Source organism: Salvia hispanica, chromosome 3, assembly GCF_023119035.1.
Source record: "Salvia hispanica cultivar TCC Black 2014 chromosome 3, UniMelb_Shisp_WGS_1.0, whole genome shotgun sequence".
Classification (NCBI taxonomy): Eukaryota; Viridiplantae; Streptophyta; class Magnoliopsida; order Lamiales; family Lamiaceae; genus Salvia; species Salvia hispanica.
The window spans coordinates 16,151,164-16,169,318 of NC_062967.1; the positions used below are offsets into that span (position 1 = coordinate 16,151,164).

Here is an 18,155-nt window from a genome sequence, read left to right on the forward strand (position 1 = left end):
ATATAATGCCACTTTTCTTGAATAATAGTATATGTCTATTTTGTGCAATTAGATTTATTAAATTGATATTCATTTGATTTGGCATGTGGTGTCCATTTGTCAATGAGTTATTGGTGAGGTACACCAATTCACTATGCCAACTTGGTATAGATGGACGATGAAATTTTAAAGATTACTAAGAGTATATCCCAAAACTAACACATCCTTCCAAAATTGAAAATTAATCTTGTTTTAATAATAACTTTATGTTATACCTTATAAGAACCATAGTATGTTCAAATTCAAAACTTTTTGTGAGGATACAACTATGTACAAGGACGATGGCAGGTAGGGACAAACTTAGATATGGTCGGTTGGCTAAACCGACTTCACTGTCAGTCTACGAGTTGAAAACTCCAAAAATCGATCTCAAACTCCCGCAACAGCTTGCCTACATCAGATGGAAATTATAATTTCACGATTCAATAGCTAGAAAAAAAAAAAACCACTTCCTCATCCCAAGCGACAATTTAGCCAACGAGCTCTGTTCTCTAGATACGTCACTAATGCCTAATCTTGATCAAGTATGATCTAATGATCCATAATCTTTAATTATTAAATGAAACTTGTGTATTATATCTTCAAAATGTTTTAATACTACCAAAAAGTTGTTTCATTTAAAACCCATACATTCACTCATTGAATTTCCAGCTGGATAGTTACTGCCAAAGCATAATTGCGAAAGCTAGGGTTCCAAAAATTTTCCCCCAAATCCCATCCCCTTCGATAATCCCAATCCGATATGGGCAGATTCTTCTTTATTAAACCCCATCAATCCCAATTCCGCATCAGAATGTCGCCCAATCACCCTACACCTCCTCCCTCAAATACCATGATCAATCTCTGATCCTCCGATGAATCCGTCGCCGTCGTCCACTTTTTTCGTGATCTGCACGCTCCACGCGGCCGCCGCCGCCACGTGCGGCGTCCTGATCATGTTCTACCTGAGGGAGATGACGGAGCTCGGGCACGGCGCGGCGACGGCGAGGTCGATGGTCGGATCGACGGCGCACGACGAGGTGGTGCTGCGCGTGTCGAATTCGTTCGCGGGGCTGCTGCTGGTGGTGATCGGGTGCCTGGTGTTCATGGCGGGGCTGGTGAAGGATCGGGAGTTCCAGGGGTTCTTCGCGAAGGGGTGCGTGGGGCTGCACCTGGCGATGGCGGTGTGGAGGGTGTGGTTCGAGCGGAGGTTGGAGGTTTTGGCGCGGGATTGGCCGAGGCAGCTTGTCGGCGATGTCGTGCTGGCGCTGTCTTGGGTTTTCTTTCTGGTTTACACGTGGAGAGAGAAGTATGATTAGTGGGTGTGGGTCCCACTCCGCTGCTTGAAATCGTCTTTATTTTCTGTTTTCGGTATAAATATTAATGTTAATGATGATATGCTATCTAAGTAAAGAAAATATGGAGTAGTATTTGAAATTTCATCACCTACCTATTTAGAGAGTTAGGTATTAAGGTATGACTATGAATTTCATAAGAAGTACTCTAATCTAAGACAAACAAGTGAGAAGGAATTTCAAATCGAGTATTCTGTTTCTATATATCAAAATGAATAAATTGACTCAATATATATCGACAGTTCTCTACATTTCTGACACATACATTCAGTCTCTCTTATCAAAATTTGTGATTTTATTTAAATTGAGTAGTAATACTACTATATGTATCATACTACTATCATACTAAATAATTCCCTTTGGTCTATAAAAATGTAGTACTATATCACTTTGAAATGAATGAATTTTAATTAGCAATTGATGAAATTAAAGAGTTATTGAAAAAAAAAAGTGATTGAAATTAGAATATAAAAATTGAAATATTATGTAGGAAATAAAAAGTCATGACTCTATTTCGTTGGGGTTAAAGTCCAAGGTTGACTTGGTTAGAAGGCATAGTTGGAACTTGGAACTCTCGGAAGAAATTGAAATGATATTTCTTGGAAATGTGTAGAGTCAAAAGGTAGAATGGTTTGTTTATTTGGTCTAGAAAATTAGAAGAATTTTAATACCCAATTTAAAACTAGTACACGTTGAAGCGTCGAAATAGAGCCACGGTCCACTGCCGACACACAGCGTGGCCCTTACTTGTCTAATTTAATGCTCCTATTATCTTTTGTTTAATTTATTTAGTAATAAAAATTCCCTATAATAAAGATGGATCACATTTTCACTCTTCAACTAAGTTTTCTTTTTATTTCTCTTATTTTATCATTTTTTAAGATAATAACTCGGTAAATATATTTAAATTTAAAATAATATTTAATCGCATGGCATTTGGTTAGGAAATTCGGGTGTCCGAATATCTTGTCTAAAATTTTACTACTCCATATTTTATCTTTTGTAAATTCGGAAAAACTCAAATAACAAATTACTCCCCATCGACCTGAATTATTCGGTAACAGCTCGCATTAAAAATAATGAATTTTCAACTATTTGATTCAAAGATTCTTCAAATTTTCAAACTTCATACTCCGACTTTCAAAAAGCATCATTTCAATATTTTGGACAATAATAACATGCTCAATTTATCAATAATCAAGCTACATCCTCTAAACATACGAACTACATGCTTTTTTATATGTGCTGTTAGTTTTTTTTTATTATTCATTCTTCTGTATACTATTTGTTGTATTTTATGTAATTTTGTACTCCCTCCATTTGTTCACGTTTTTCCATCCCCTATTTAAGATACATCCATATTCTTTTTCCAACTTTAGTATGTAAACCTCATGCTTAGGGATGTCAATGTAGCCTGCAACCCGTGAGCTGGTCTGAATAGCCCGCCAAATTTATAGGATTAGGGTTGAACTTTTATAACCTGAAAGAAATCACAACCCGACAAGCCCGCACCCGATTAACCCGCAACCCGTTAGGCCAGATCCGAAAACCCGATGAGCTGGCCCGGAAACCCGATAAAATTTTTATTATTGCAATTTTTACTCCTAATTCGACATTTCATTGATTTTATAATTATAGATAACTAAAAAAAGTAACTTTCAATTTTTATATTAAATATATAAATTATATATTGAATTTTTATTAATATAATAATTGATAAATAAACTAAAAACTTTAAATTCACTAAAAAATTATTTAAATTTCTAAAATATGCATTAAAATTTTACGAAATATCTCAAATATTAGTATTTGATCATGTTTATGATTGAGTTTAAGCATATATCTCACGTTTATCATTATTAAATATTTTACATTTTATGAATATAACTATTTTTCATCATTATTTATGGGATTGATCGCATGTTAATCTTATCGGTAGCAACCCGATTAACCCGTTGGGCTAGCCCGAAACCCGAGTTTTTAGGGTTATGGTCGAACTTTTATAATCCGAAAGAAATCACAACCCGACTAGCCCGTACCCGATTGACCCGTAACCCGAATAGGGTTGGCCCGAAACCCGGTGGGCCGACCCGATTGACATCCCTACTCATACTACTTCTTTAACTAATTGCACTCATATTATAAGGATTCGTATTCTACTAATTTTTTTTACTCATTTCTTTAATAAAGCTAAACAATTTCTTAAAATCTGTGTCGATTCAAAACGCATCCTTGAATAGCGGATAGAGGGAGTACAGTTTAATGAGTTAATAATCATTTAAATCATGAAGTTTGGTCAAATTTCGGTACGTCCCATGAATTTTGAAACTGAAATATTAAATCTCAAAGTTTCAATTTTTCTCAATTGTCACATCCATGCACAAAATATCGGCTTTTAAGGATATTTAAAATGACAGTTTCATTTAAATAAGTATTTTTTCTTTATTTTCTTATTACTCTTATTTTATTGAAATATTGTTGTTTTTAATATCACAAAAAGATGTCAATTTATGCATAGTGAGATAATCGAGAATAATTGAAACTTCGTGATCTAATATTTTAGTTTCAAAGTTCATGGGATTGACTAGAATTTGACTACACTCAAGATTTAAAAAGACTATTCCATCCGTCTCATAAGAATATGCACTCTTTCCTTTTTAGTCCGTCCCACAAGAATATGCACCTTCTAATTTTTTTTAAAAAAATTCTCTCTAATGAGTGAGACCCATTCTCCATTAACAATATTTTGTTTACTTTTTCTCTATACATCTCTCTTATTATCAAATTTGTATTAAAACTCGTGTCGAACACAAAATGCATATTCTTTTGTGACAGAGAAAATATTATAATATTGTGAGAATTGTTTGTATCGTCAAATATAATGAAATTTTGCGTTCATTCAATTCGTTTGTTCCTCCACTCAATACTTCTAGTAGAAAATATTTTTACTTTATTATCATTTTGATTGTTTTTAAATTTTTTTAATATGGTAGAACATTAGAAGTTTGATAGTATTACTTTAATTGGTTAAATTCATATCATGCATACAAAACTTATAAAAAAAAATCCAAACTTGTGCCGCTAAGATCAAGATCAATGCTAATTTGTGAAATTCATCGAATCATTTAAAACATGCGAGTAACTGAGTACACATATATGAATTGGTCGAATTCATACCAACATGCGAAACGTGTATGCGACCAAATTAGGTACATTGGTATGAACTACTCGAATTTGTACTAGTATAAGAGACTTGTCTGAGCACATGTCTAATATCCTAGTATGAAATTACAAGTTCATATCATGATCCCAAACCTTTTTATATAGTATGAATTCAAATTATACACAGTTAATCATGTAACACCAAACAAAGCCATAATTTATGAAAGGATGAATCTTGAGATCATCTTGAAAGAGACTCTCAAAATTGAATCAACTATCTATCCGTCTGTGTGAAGCATTGATAAGGCGCGTAGAAGAGTTGAATTCCAAAGCACCAGTTTTCATTAGTATGCTGCAAAACTACCAAACAAAGAAACGCATCAAAAACACAAACCAAAAAGAGAAAGTGAAAAAACAAAAACAGAAAAAAGAAAAAGGCAGCAAGCTGCAAACAAAACCCTCCCAAAAAGCAAACCTCAATTTCAATTCGATCCAACCATATTCCCCCAAATTCAACAATCAATCCATGGCGGACTCCCCCGCCGGAGCTCCCCCGCCGCCGGAGCTCTCCAATTCCACGGCGCTGCTGCTTCGCCTCATGAGCAAGCGCCGGACCTGGGTCTGCCTCTTCGTCTCCGTCTACTCGCTCCTGCTCTTCCTCTCCTGGAATTTCCTCAAATCCGTCCTCTCCTGGTACGAATTCGAGTCAGCGCCGCCGTCGGGCTGGCCGGCGCTCTACGCCTCCGCGCTCCTCGGCCTGGCCTTCGGAGTTCTGTCGATGGTCGCCGCGCTGGCGGTCGCGGTCCCGGCCACGCTGGTGACGTGGATAACCGTGCTGGTGCTGCTCACCTTCTGCGGCAAGCCGAGGAAGACGCTGGTGGTGGAGGGGAAGAAATTGACGGCGGAGATCACCGGATTCGTGGTCAAGGTGCTGATCAAGGAAGGGAATCTCGTGGCCGCTGTTTGCGCCGTGCTTGGATATTTTGCCCTTGTTAGGCATAGGGAAAACGGCGGTGGCCCTCTCGATTTTCAATGAAATTTCCCCAAATTTTTGTAACGATTATGTAATATATAGTCTAATTAATGTCTAATTTTGAAAACTATCTGACTGCTTTTTCATTCAGGGTGAGTTTATCTGTTTTTGTGACTCTGTTGCCAATTGTCTCTTGTGCTTGTGCAATTCTCTATTTGTGGAAAGGTGACAGTCTCTGAATTTGTTTGCCCAATTCAATTCAAGAACACCCTCAAAAGCTGGGCATTTGTATTCCTCAAATAGCCAAACATGTCCCATTTCTAAGCAAATTGGATACAACAACATTTTGTACATGCATATTTACACACACATGAAATATGAATGAATCTAAGCCAGCATTAACTTATTTAGTTCTGCTTCATCTATGCCCATGAACATTGCAAGAAGGCTAGAATGGTCACTTTTCCTCTTCTTTGATGCATCACAGACTGGGGGATCCATCTCTATTTCAACTGTTTCTGCTTCTGCTGCAGCATCAGATTCTTTTCTTTCTTCCGGAGGTGGGCGTGGCTGCTCGTCGTCTTGCTCTCGAGACGAGCTTTGTTTTTCGTTTACCAGACAGCGTGACCTGAGGTTGACAACGTCTTCGTTGCGATGAGCATATACAGCACCTAAAAGCACAAAGAAGAAGTGGTTTGAAGTTTGATGATCCTGCACACTATCAAGACTTGTTTTTGGAAAGCAGGAAGCAAACTCACCTAGATCTTCGAGCGTTGGCTTTGCCTTCGTTCTCCTTCCATCTGAACGCCCCGCTGTTACAGACGTTTCTTGTGGAGGATCGTCAAAATAGATCCCTTGCTTGTCATGGACTCCCACGATGTTGCTAGTGAAAAGCTTATCAGAAAGATCTCGGAACAGATTGCAGATCCCGAACAATTCGCCTCGAAACTCCTTCGAATCCTTCAGAAACAAATTCATTTGAAATGAGTCGAGCGAACACAAAGTATGAGAGTTTTGTACTATGAAAGAGTGATAGGTCATTTACCTGCACGCCTTCAAAATACCGCTTCTCCATCTTGCCTGCAACGGCAATATTCGAGAGCTGCTGCTTATACACCTGCCTAGTGTAGACGAGTTCCTCGAGAGAACCAGCTGAGAGAAGACGGAAAACAGTCACATGCCGCTTCTGGCCATAACGGAACGAACGATCTTGCGCCTGCAAATCCTGGGCAGGATTCCAGTTTGGGTCGAAAATCACCACCCGATTTGCACTCACAAGATTTAGCCCTAGCCCACCAGCTCGAGTGGATATGAGAAACACCTGAATTCAGAAAATTTCTCCTAATAAATAAACAATCAAAATTGCAGAAATACAAATCTCAGAGTTGGTGAGCAAAAGGGACCTGTTTACTCGGACTTGAGTTGAAGTCATCCACGAGAGACTGCCGTACACTAGTTGGAGTTGAGCCATCTAGTCTCGAAAAGCTATAGCCTTTCCGTATTATGAACTTTTCGAGTATATCCAGCATCCTACAAGACACGATACAATGCATTGGAGTGTATCGTTGATCACAAATTCACAATTACAACAAACTTGGAAACATCTGTACACAATAGTGAAATCCGAGTTCAAGAACTACAAAGCAAAGAAGATGCATAAAGAAATATAGTATTAACCTCACTGAATAACTGAAGAGAAGAATCTTGTCGCCCATCGAAATCCAGGAATGCATTAATCTCTCCAAAGCCCTCATTTTTCCACAGTGCCTAACATCGCTAAGGCCCATGAAGCTGCCACTCTGAGTGGCACTGCCTCCTACTGAATCAATGTCGGTGCTGAATACAGCAAAAGCAAATTCCGCATCCTTCATTTGCTTATCATGATCATCCTTCGGGCTAGGCTTGATGAGCTCTAGATGGTTGCTTATCTATAAAATATGTACCCTCCCATCAGCATCTCACGAGATGGAGCAGATTAAAGAGCACAAATGAAGCCTAGTAAAACAGATACCTGCTGGAGTTTCACCAGGCAAGGGAGAACGAGGCAAAAAGGGCACGAGTCACAACCTTCGGGGTTGTCCCTATGAAGATAGGGCCAAATCATACCGTTTGGAACCGTTCTTTGACAACACTCGGCTTGTTTGAGTGGGCTGCCACAGCTGCATGGCAAGTCCTTGTTGATGAGGCATTGGATATCGGGTAGCTGCAGTATCCTCTGGTAAACTCGTTTTTGCAACTCACTCATCGCACAAAACACAACATTATCTTCCTTTCCCATCATGAGGTGCCCAATGGTTTCGTCTTTTGTCCTTCTGAGCATATACTTTTGCAGCACTGAGACTAAATGCTGTTTCCGCTCTTCAGCAATCTGAACAAACCGTTGTGGAGCACTTGATCTTTGACCGTGCTTGAGAGGTTCATCATAAAATTCCCGAAAGTGCTCCCGTGTCCCCAAGCCACCAGGGGCCACCAAATCAAACAGATTGAATAATTCCATTATCTTGTTCTGCATCACAGTCCCCGTAAGACCATAACGCTTCAGTGTCTTAATCTTCATACACGCTGTATATAGCTTCGACTTCTCATTCTTAAGCCGGTGTGCCTCATCAACAATAATAATCTCCCACTGGATATCTGACAAAATGCTTCCTTGTATTCTATACGTGTCGAAGCTGGTAATGATAACCTCAACGTCACCTGCTTTTAGTTTGTCGATCACTAAATCCCGATTCACGCCATGGTAAACAGCAACACCAAATGTGGACCATTTGGAAAACTCACTTTCCCAATTAAGGATAACAGAACTGGGGCAAATGATTAGCACGGGACCCTTCGTCTCATCTCGATTCCCATCACGAGACGTTAAAACAGTATCCGATTCATCCGAACCCTTCCCAAACACAGCAGCCAAGAAAGCAATTGCTTGAATGGTCTTCCCCAATCCCCTATTGCCGGCATATGATGGATTCCATAAAAGGAAACATAGACGAGAATCAATTTATACAATCAAATCATATTTTCATAAACACACATTGTTCAAAAAAAAGAGAAAAATAAAACCAATAATTTACACAAACATAAGAGAAGTTAACTTACATATCATCTCCGAGAATTCCTCCATGGTTGTTCTTGTACAAGTTATGCAAAAACTTCACCCCTTCTCTCTGATGTTCCAAAAGTCGACTATTAATCGACGCCGGAACCTGAAAATTGGCATACAGAAACCACAATTCAACACAAAAGAAATCAAAAAAAAGGAAACCTAATTCACTCCAAAGAAATAATTCAATTTTGAATGAAGTGGAAAATATTCATTAATAACAAAATGGGAGCTCGGGAAATCACCTGAACAGCGGGAATTTCACCGGACAACGACAGAAGAAGCGGTTCATAAGGTCCGGTGTGATCGAACGAGCGAAAAGACTCCAATTTGACATCTACTGGTCGAATTTCCGCCTCTTTCTCCTTCTCCTTCTCCTCGCATTTAGAATTTCTGCTTCCAGCGTTTAAATTGGGGTCCGGATTGGAGGTATTGAGTTCGTTTGGGGGCGAGAAATGGGCGGGATCGTTGAGGCGGAGAAGTTGGCGGGAAAGTGAAGATTTGGGGGGTTTTCTTGTTGGAAGTGAGGGGTGAGAAATTTGGGAAGAGGATGAAGATTGGGAGGAGGTTAGAACGGATTTGCAGGGCTTGAGCGCCTCCTTGAAAGCGTTCAATGACATGGGAAATTGGAATGCTCAAAATTTTTGGATGGGTTGTAGTACTAATTGCATGCTTTGCATTTCATTCCACCGCCATCGACTTCATCAAAAGCTTCCCCTGCAATTTAATATTTTTACCAATTTAATATTTCCCCCTCTACCAATTGATAATTTATGCAATTAGTTACAAAAAAGAGAAGATTTAATGTAGCACAGTTTTATAACATACAAAAGGCATAAAAGGTTAAAACCCATATCAAATTGAAAAATCTTATGCAGTGTTTTAGCATTCATTCCTTCAATATTTTGAATAAAAATAATTTTAAATTTTTGAAAACATAACATGAGTCTTGCAATAACAAATTTATGCTACATTATCATGGTTCAACTTATTTACAAAATTATATTGAAGGTTCTTCGACAAAATCATTAAATACAAACTTTAAATGGGTACTCCATTTAGTAGTAGGGTCTCATTATATACAAATCACCCCCTTAGTCATAGTAATACATCAGGATTTAGGTCATCTGAATTTCTATTTGGTATGTTTGTAAATTCTGGGAGTAAATAAATTGTGTGCGACTTCTTTTTACCCTAATCGACTAACCGCCTTCTTCTCCAACTTCACACCCCGGACGATATTTCATCACCAACACCATACGAGTTTCAAAATGGTTGCGACAAGGAATTCGACGATTCAAGGTTTATTGGACGTTTATTTTTTATGATGACCGATTGTCGATAATCAATTTTACTCCTATATAGTATGTTTTGAACTGGAACCGGATTGCAATCCGTTTATAAAGATCATACAAAATATATGTGGAGTGTAAGAAAACTTCATATCAACAAGGGAAATATTCAAGTGCGTATACAATTAAAACAATTCAACCTAAGTAGTTGTCGACTAGCCAGTGAGACTTGACAAATATATACACCTTTTTAACTATACAGCAAATCAAGGAAGAATGCTCGAGTCAGGGATATTAGGGTCAATTCGGACCGTGTAGTAACAGATGTCTGGTCCATTAAGCTTCTTCTCCAGGCACAAGTTGTTCATCTGATTCTCTGGTATCATCTGTGTCGTAGTTCCAAAGGTGTTTGATCTCGCCTCTTATCCATCCCAACAAGACACAAGTTCCTGGGATTTGTAGAGAGCCATTTGATTCGTGGAACTAAAACAGAAAGGAATGTAAGAATAGGTGATTTAGAGAAAGGGGAAGGAATTCATACCTAGTGTACATGGAACTAGGTACAGAAGAGCTGGTTGGCCATGCCCGTCCATCAAATACAACGCTAAGTATGTAAACAATAGGCCTGCAGCAAAATGAAATACTTTTTCAGTAATTATTCACCATCCCAAATCCTTCTCAAATGAAATCGAGCAAGAAGCTGGTATAGTCAAGAACCGAGGTAGTGATCATGGGTGCACACATTATAAAGTCTAGATTGAACTTTATTTTCTATTGTCAGCAGATGTAGTGTATATACCAAAGAAACAGCATCACAAGCGTCCATTTTTAAATAATTCTAGTTAATCATATTATATTTATCAGACTTGTAGTAAGTTTGGTTAGTCAAGAAGCAGAATGTTGAGGCAATCTCACTACATGGAGAATTTACCAATTATATTTTCTAGCAGTTAATGGTCTTGTCACCACAAGACCATCTTGCTAGAAATATAAACATGAAATTATTCAAGACAATCAACATGTCTAATTAAACTAATTAAACTGATAGTACATAGCAATTGGAAGACAATTAACATATCAGTGGAGGAAATAACTATTCATGGGCACTAAAATATGACCAAGTTGCAAGTATACTCACCAACTCCATAGCCGATTGACAACCACAGGAAGTATCCATTTAAGATCCCTTTCTTATTAGCTTTGTCAAATCTGCAATGAACACCCATAGATGGACGACTTCAGTCTTCAGATGAGGGAAACAGTTAGGGCAATATTTTAACTATAGCAGGTTTCATTACTTGATTTATACGCATATCAGTACACAATTGAATTGACTAAACAGAAAAGTTACAAAAACGTATGGTACAAATATGAAATATTGCTCCTTTAATATTACATATCTCAATCAAATAATTATAGTGATATAAGTAAGATACCTAAAAGCAAAGGAAACTAACAGGCCGGGGAATAGAATGTCCCCAAAGCCAATCATGTTATAGCCATAATATGGGTCAGCAAGTCGAGGAACTCTCAGAAGCATGGGGATCGATTCTCCACCGCTTTTATCACCTTCAGCAACCTGAATGACATTAGAAGAACCAGAGCAAGACAACTGAGATAAAAGAATGCAAGAGCAATGCTGATAATATCACCCAAATCTAGTTATTGGTAAGATCCTACAAGCCAATCTTCAATGAGTAAGCACCAGGACAAATAGGAAGATGGTGTAAAGAACTTAAGATCCAAAGCAGAGGAGGCAATTTTTACGTACAGTAAAGATATCATACGCACCTCAGCTTTGTAAAGATTTAAAAAGGCAGAATATCTAACAAATTTTCATTTCAAATAAGTGAAAGCTTTAGAAGAAAAAGATGATAAAGATGACGGTATTCGGAAGCTTTCAGGCATACAAAATGAGGGAAACGAGAAGGGTATGTGTAAACTTACTGCGATCATAACACTGTCCTGGAATATAAATGGAGATAGGAAAACCCAAAAGATATCGTACACGAACGCACAACACAAAAGTACTGTAGCAACCTGAAAGTTGGCATGAGATAAAAATTAAAAGATGGTAAAATTATGTTCCTAATAAAGTGTATCCACATACCTTTATGTTTGGCAATTGAGCCAATTGTAAGACAGTTATCATCATACATATACCCTGACATCCACAAAAATTATCAATACAATTAAACTTTGAAATACCTACTCAAAATTATTCTCACCAAAGCATATAAGAATGTATTACCTTTTCCACCATTAGCCATGGATTTCTTTAGTTCCTCTCCTCCTGACTTAGAGATTGTAATAACAGGAATCGTGATATTTAAAGTAGTATCATTCCCACAACTCATCTGCACAAGACCTATGAAGTTCAAGCAAAGTAGCATCCATTAAAAACCAAGTGGGATAAACTCAGATAATATATGGGGCATTAAGTAATGCAACGCTACATCAAAATAACATAATATATGCATCAGCAGTATAGCCAACCTTCCTCATCATTTATCACTATCAGTGCTGCTGCTTCCCCAGCTTGAGCAACTTTAGCCTTAGTTGTAAAGATGCAATCACCACGTACTGTCAGTGCAATAGAGCCTGATACCTGCAGGATAACAGAAAAGACTCTTAGCATTATGGTCCAAAAACTAGCTATGATGATATTTTGGTTTCTTCCCAATGAAGGAAAAAGAGTGATCCTTTCATACTGAACTCTGCTTCATCAAGCTATGAAATAAAACTCATATATCAACAGTGCATCCAGCCTGCCCCACTACTTTTAAGTCCATCTCTATTGATTATAAGAGCTCCTAATTTATAGTACAAAAATCTTCCTAGTAATTTTTATGATATTGATCTTTTATTACAAGCAGTCCAACAATGTAAGTTCCAAATCGACCTAGAAACTAGCAGTAATCTCATATTCCAAATTATGACTTTAAGAAATCCAATATAGACTAGGTCTTGATGTCTGAGATCTATCCCATAATAGACCAATGTAGCAGCAGGAAGCAGGCCCTTCATTTCTTAGAAGTTCCACCAAGGTAATTACGAAAGCCTTCATTCCATTGTAGCTTCAATTAGTTGTTAGTTTCTTATCCTTTTTGTATTATACTCCCTCTGTCCCATTAAAAATGAAACGCTTTCCTTTTTTGATTGTCCCATTAAAAATGAAACGTTTCCTAAAATGGAAACAATTCTATCTCTACTTTTTCATCTCTCTTACTTTACTCTCTCTTCATTAACTCACAAAACAACACTGCATAAAATCTCGTGCCGATTCTCAAATGTTGCATTTTAAGTGGGACGGAGGGAGTATATTTTAGCTGATACATAGCACTTAGAATGCTGTGGCCAGTACCATAAACTGTATCCAATTGGACCATCAGGCCAGAGCTAAACTCATGAACAGGCTAAAACTGCCAAAAAATTATTCCAACTATAGAGGTTTTTAGGAGAATTGGTCACCAGTCATAGAGCACTTAGAGTGCATCAAAATCCTAACAAAAATAGTATGACAGAAAATAAAAGTATTATAAAAATACATTAGAAGACGAGAGTGAACAGCCATTTAAAGGATCTGCAAAAACGGCCAAGAAACGGTGGCCTTCTTCAGCATGAGCAGGTAACACAGACCCAAAATCGGCAGTTAATCCACCTATTGCCTCCTTCTCCACACCATCTACCCACCTTTTGACCTTAACCTGGAAAGCAAAGAAAGAAATCAGCACATACTGAATGAACGGTTTTCTTTTCAACATCATGATTAGGAAGTTGAGACAAAACATAGCTAGAAAAGAGATATGTAAATTTGAGTTAGCATCAGAAAACTGTTCCTCCACTGTCAACTTAATCATCACCACACAAGAATAACTAATAAATTCCTTCTCTGGCACCTATAAATTCATAGTACAACCAAATGTCGTCCTATTTTAACTTGTTCCTATTGTCGTCCTATTTTCACAAACGATCACAGGTCGACCACACCAGCAAGCACAAAGACGTGATAGTGAGCCTAAGTTGCTTCTCCCGCATGATTGCCCATGGTTATCGCTTTATCAAACCTAATCAGCCTCAAACATTATTGAGCTTAGATATTATTCAGCTGCGTGTTGCTATCTAAAACCCACGAACACACGCACGCACACACCAATGTTGATATAACCGAATAGGAGCGATTGAATTAACAACAATTCAGGCAGATCAAGACCCCAAAAAATATTAAAATCTCTAAAACAACCTTGGAGGTCAGATCATTTACATACCAATCGGAAGTCGTTACCGCAGGCAGCGGATTCTTCGTCGGGGGCAGCTGGAGAAACGTCATCTCCGACGGCAATTGATGACAGGAACAACAAAAAAATCCCCAATTGCAAAGCACCAGCTAAACTCGCAGACCGTTGAAATGGTGCAGCCATACCTAAAATTTAGGAATTCTGCGAATTAATCAGCCGCAGATACAATGCGAGTCATTGGCATTCCAATTTGTGCATACGATTTCGAGGAGGAGGGAATTACTGGTAAGAGATCGAAGCAACCAGTCCATATTCAAAATTTGGAGGTGAAAATGGAGGAAAACATTTTGAGGGAAAATGGGATACGTGGTAATTAACAAGTGGCACCCTATAATTAAGTTTATTTACATTTTAACGCATCACATAGTATTTCCACATAATCTTCCGCTCGCGGCAAGCTATCTTTAAAATTATCAAATGAATACTCTCTATCTTCCAAGATGAGATACGCATTTTTCTTCCACTTCTGCATTATTTTTTCTTTTATTTAAATATTTTTTCACTTTAATTATTTTATATTTTCTCTGTCCTATTTTAAAAGTTTTGATTTATCATTTTTAGGTGTCCCATTTTAGAAGTCTCGATTAAAATATTCTATAAGGGTGTGTTTGGGAACATGGAATTGGAGTTATGGAATTAGAATTGGAGTCTCTAATTCCAATTCTACTGTTTGGTATAATAAAAGCTCATGGATTTGGAATTGAATTTCAATTCCATCCATTTCAATTCTACAATTTTAATTCCATACATTAACAAAAGAATTGTAATTCAATTCCATTCAAAAACGGGTCAAAATTAAAAAAAAGCGCGGATCCACTTCCGGGTCAAAATGTAATCGGGTCATATAAAATAGAAAAATATGCAGCGTGTTTCTCTTCTCTCTCCCCCTCTCCCTCTCTCTTCGTGTTTCTCTCCTTTCTCTCCCTCTCTTCGCCAGTGCCGCTGTGCCCTAGCCGCTCCTCTAAGATCGATTGAAGGATAATCATGAGTTTGGTATAATAAAAGTACTCGATTGATGGATAGCATGAGTTTCGTGTTTGATCGATTGAAGTTTTGATACGATCCTACCTCGAGACTTCCCGATTTTGATCGATATCACGTAACTCACACAACAATTCAACGATAAACACAACGATCCACAACCAAATCACCAAATTGAGATCACAACAATAGGAACTATATTAAGAGGAATTGTTCAACGAATTACAATAACGAAACAGAGCAATAACGATAATGCAACAAGAAATGCTATGGATCCACGACCCAAGGCACACACACACATTCACACTATCGACATGACTACAAAAGGTGGTGGTCCTCCTATTTATACATCTCACTTAATCACATGCTGCCACCTCATCTCTGCCAACGTGGAACGCCCATGTGCCATCATGTGTCTTATTATCCTCATCAGCTTATTATGAAAATATAGAAATCATACTCACGAGATAATGCGCCCCCTACCATCGCATGAGCGAGCCATCTCGGAATGTTGCATGCATTGTGTGATCTCGAACATGCATGCAACAATGGTCAGTTTTTGTTCCAGTAAGTACCTCAAGCTTTGGTGATCTGTAAGGATAACAAATTTCCTGCTCTGCAAATAGTAGTACCACTTCTTAACAGCCAACAAAATGGCTAACAACTCCTTCTCATAGACTGATAGAGACATGTATTTCTGGGATAAGGCCTTGCTAATATAAGCAATGGGATGGCCTTCTTGCATTAAAACAGCCCCAACACCTGTTCCTGAAGCATCAGTCTCCACAACAAAATCTTTAGTAAAATCAGGCAGGGCTAATACTGGAGCAGAGACCATGGCTTCCTTAAGTTTTTCAAAAGCCATTTGAGCTTCTGATGACCAACTAAACACAGCTCCCTTGGTAATTTCTATCAGGGGTCTTGCTATAATTCCATAGTTAGGTACAAACCTCCTATAGTATCCAGTGAGCCCGAGGAAACTTCTCACATGCTTGATGGACCTCGGTGTAGGCCAATTCTTCACCACTTCCACTTTTCCTTCATCAGTGGCCACTCCTGCCTTAGATATAACATGGCCTAAGTACTCCACACTCCTGCAACCAAACATGCATTTAGACCTCTTGGCTAGGAGATGATGTTCCCTCAGTAGAGTCAACACAATGGATAGATGTTGCTCATGCTCTTTTTGGCTCTTGCTGTAGATCAATATGTCATCAAAGAAAACCAAAATAAATTTCCTCAGGTGCTCTCTGAAAATAGTATTCATTAGATTTTGGAAAGTGGCTGGGGCATTAGTTAGCCCAAAGGGCATCACCAAAAACTCATAGTGCCCATCATGAGTTCTAAAGGCAGTTTTAGCAATATCATCCGGAGCCATTCTGACTTGCCAATAACCTGAGCGTAGGTCAATTTTAGAAAACCATTCAGCTGACCCCAGTTCATCCAGCAACTCTTCAATAACTGGAATTGGGTACTTGTTCTTGATGGTAATAGCATTGAGTGATCTGTAATCCACACACATCCTCCATGTAAGATCTTTTTTCTTCACTAACACTATGGGGCTTGCAAAAGGACTGTTACTATGCCTTATCACTCCCGAAGCTAACATCTCTTTCACCATGCCCTCTATAACATCCTTTTGTTTAGCTGCATATTTGTAGGGCCTAACATTCACTGCATCAGCTCCTTGCCTTAATGTAATCATGTGATCTTGTTCTCTTGGTGGAGGTAATCCTTTGGGTTCCTCAAATAAGTCAGGAAAAGAAGATAGCACCTCCTCTAGTTCAGGCCATATCTCCTCCAAACTAGCACTCCAGCATATAGATAAAGGAACCTCCACTGTTGGCATTATAAAACTAAGCTTCTCCTCAACCACATCTGCTTCTTGAGGATTGAGAATATGCAAGCTATGTAGCTGCTTTCCTTTTGTTGGCCAAGACTCTCCCTGCAATGTCACCTCTACACCATCTAGCACAAACTTCATACTGAGTTTATCAAAATTCCATCTAATTTCTCCCAATGTAGATAGCCATTGTCCCCCTAAGATGAGATCATAGGTCTCTAGTTGTATGATGTGCACCTCAGCCATAAAAGGAAACCCCTGCATTGCCCACACCAATCCTTCACACTTCTCTGTACATTGTAACACCTGACCATTTGCCACCTCTACAGCTCGAGGAGTCACTGGTTTCATCTGTCCTTTGAGTTTCTCTGCCACCTTACTACTCAAGAAGTTGTGAGTGCTGCCAGTGTCAATCAAAATTTTCAGAGGCCTTTTTTGACAATTACCTCTAATACACATGATTTGAGGTCCATCATTGCCCCACACAGCATGCAAGGAAAGCTGCAAATCATCCTCCTTCTCTTCTGTTTCTTCAGCCTCCTCTGGTGGTTCATTCCCTCCCATCTCTTCCTCTAGTTGTATCATTTGTATAGCAAAGGATTTCCTTCTAGCACAGTTGTGGTTTGGTGTAAATTTCTCAGTGCACCAGAAACACTCCTTCCTTGCCCTCTTCTCATCTAGCTCTTTGGGGGTCAAATTAGCACTAGCACGCACCCCAAATCTATTACCCCCTCTGTTCTCATTAGTGCTTCCATTCCCCCCTGGCTTGTAGTTAGTTGCAGTGACAGCCAAGGATTTGCTGTTTGCATAGTGACCACCAGTCATTTGGCCCCCACTCGAATTCACCTTTGATTTGATTCCCAGAGCCTTCACTGTAAGTTCCTGCAATTTTGCCAAAGAATAAGCCGCGGCTAGGCTCGTAGGTTTGAACATCCTAACAGGCATTTGAAGTTCATCCATCAACCCTGATAAGAAAAAGCTAAGGGCCTGATCCTCTCGAATTCCTGCTCTTGGATAAAGCTCATCAAACTCATCCATGTATTGTTGCAGTGATCCTCATTGCTTCAAGTTCCTTAGATCAGCCAACGGATCTTCATAAGCATGCGTTGCGAAGCGAGCCGACATAGCTGAGA

At 38.7% G+C, this 18,155-nt stretch overlaps 4 protein-coding genes across 4 annotated transcripts; 2 read left to right on the top strand and 2 right to left on the bottom strand.

Moving 5' to 3' along the window:
* The first annotated feature begins 893 nt into the window (after positions 1-893).
* Positions 894-1,337, top strand: LOC125209438. Its single transcript, XM_048109034.1, has one exon. The coding sequence runs from the start codon at positions 894-896 to the stop codon at positions 1,335-1,337; it is 444 nt and encodes a 147-aa protein (XP_047964991.1).
* A 3,468-nt stretch (positions 1,338-4,805) lies between these two features.
* LOC125216917 lies at positions 4,806-5,685 on the top strand. The gene has a single exon (XM_048118704.1). The coding sequence runs from the start codon at positions 4,885-4,887 to the stop codon at positions 5,569-5,571; it is 687 nt and encodes a 228-aa protein (XP_047974661.1). The 5' UTR covers positions 4,806-4,884; the 3' UTR covers positions 5,572-5,685.
* On the bottom strand, positions 4,855-9,298 carry LOC125216916 (switch 2). The gene is made up of 8 exons (XM_048118703.1): positions 8,854-9,298; positions 8,605-8,711; positions 7,520-8,453; positions 7,186-7,436; positions 6,912-7,038; positions 6,554-6,829; positions 6,267-6,468; positions 4,855-6,179 (listed from the first exon to the last, which is right to left on the bottom strand). Exons 1-8 carry the CDS (start codon positions 9,226-9,228, stop codon positions 5,896-5,898), a joined length of 2,556 nt encoding a protein of 851 aa, XP_047974660.1. The 5' UTR covers positions 9,229-9,298; the 3' UTR covers positions 4,855-5,895.
* A 733-nt stretch (positions 9,299-10,031) lies between these two features.
* On the bottom strand, positions 10,032-14,554 carry LOC125209439 (signal peptide peptidase-like 3). The gene is made up of 11 exons (XM_048109035.1): positions 14,422-14,554; positions 14,169-14,323; positions 13,449-13,607; positions 12,397-12,508; positions 12,152-12,268; positions 12,011-12,108; positions 11,848-11,940; positions 11,337-11,479; positions 11,039-11,109; positions 10,442-10,525; positions 10,032-10,349 (listed from the first exon to the last, which is right to left on the bottom strand). Exons 1-11 carry the CDS (start codon positions 14,447-14,449, stop codon positions 10,237-10,239), a joined length of 1,173 nt encoding a protein of 390 aa, XP_047964992.1. The 5' UTR covers positions 14,450-14,554; the 3' UTR covers positions 10,032-10,236.
* Positions 14,555-18,155: the final 3,601 nt, after the last annotated feature.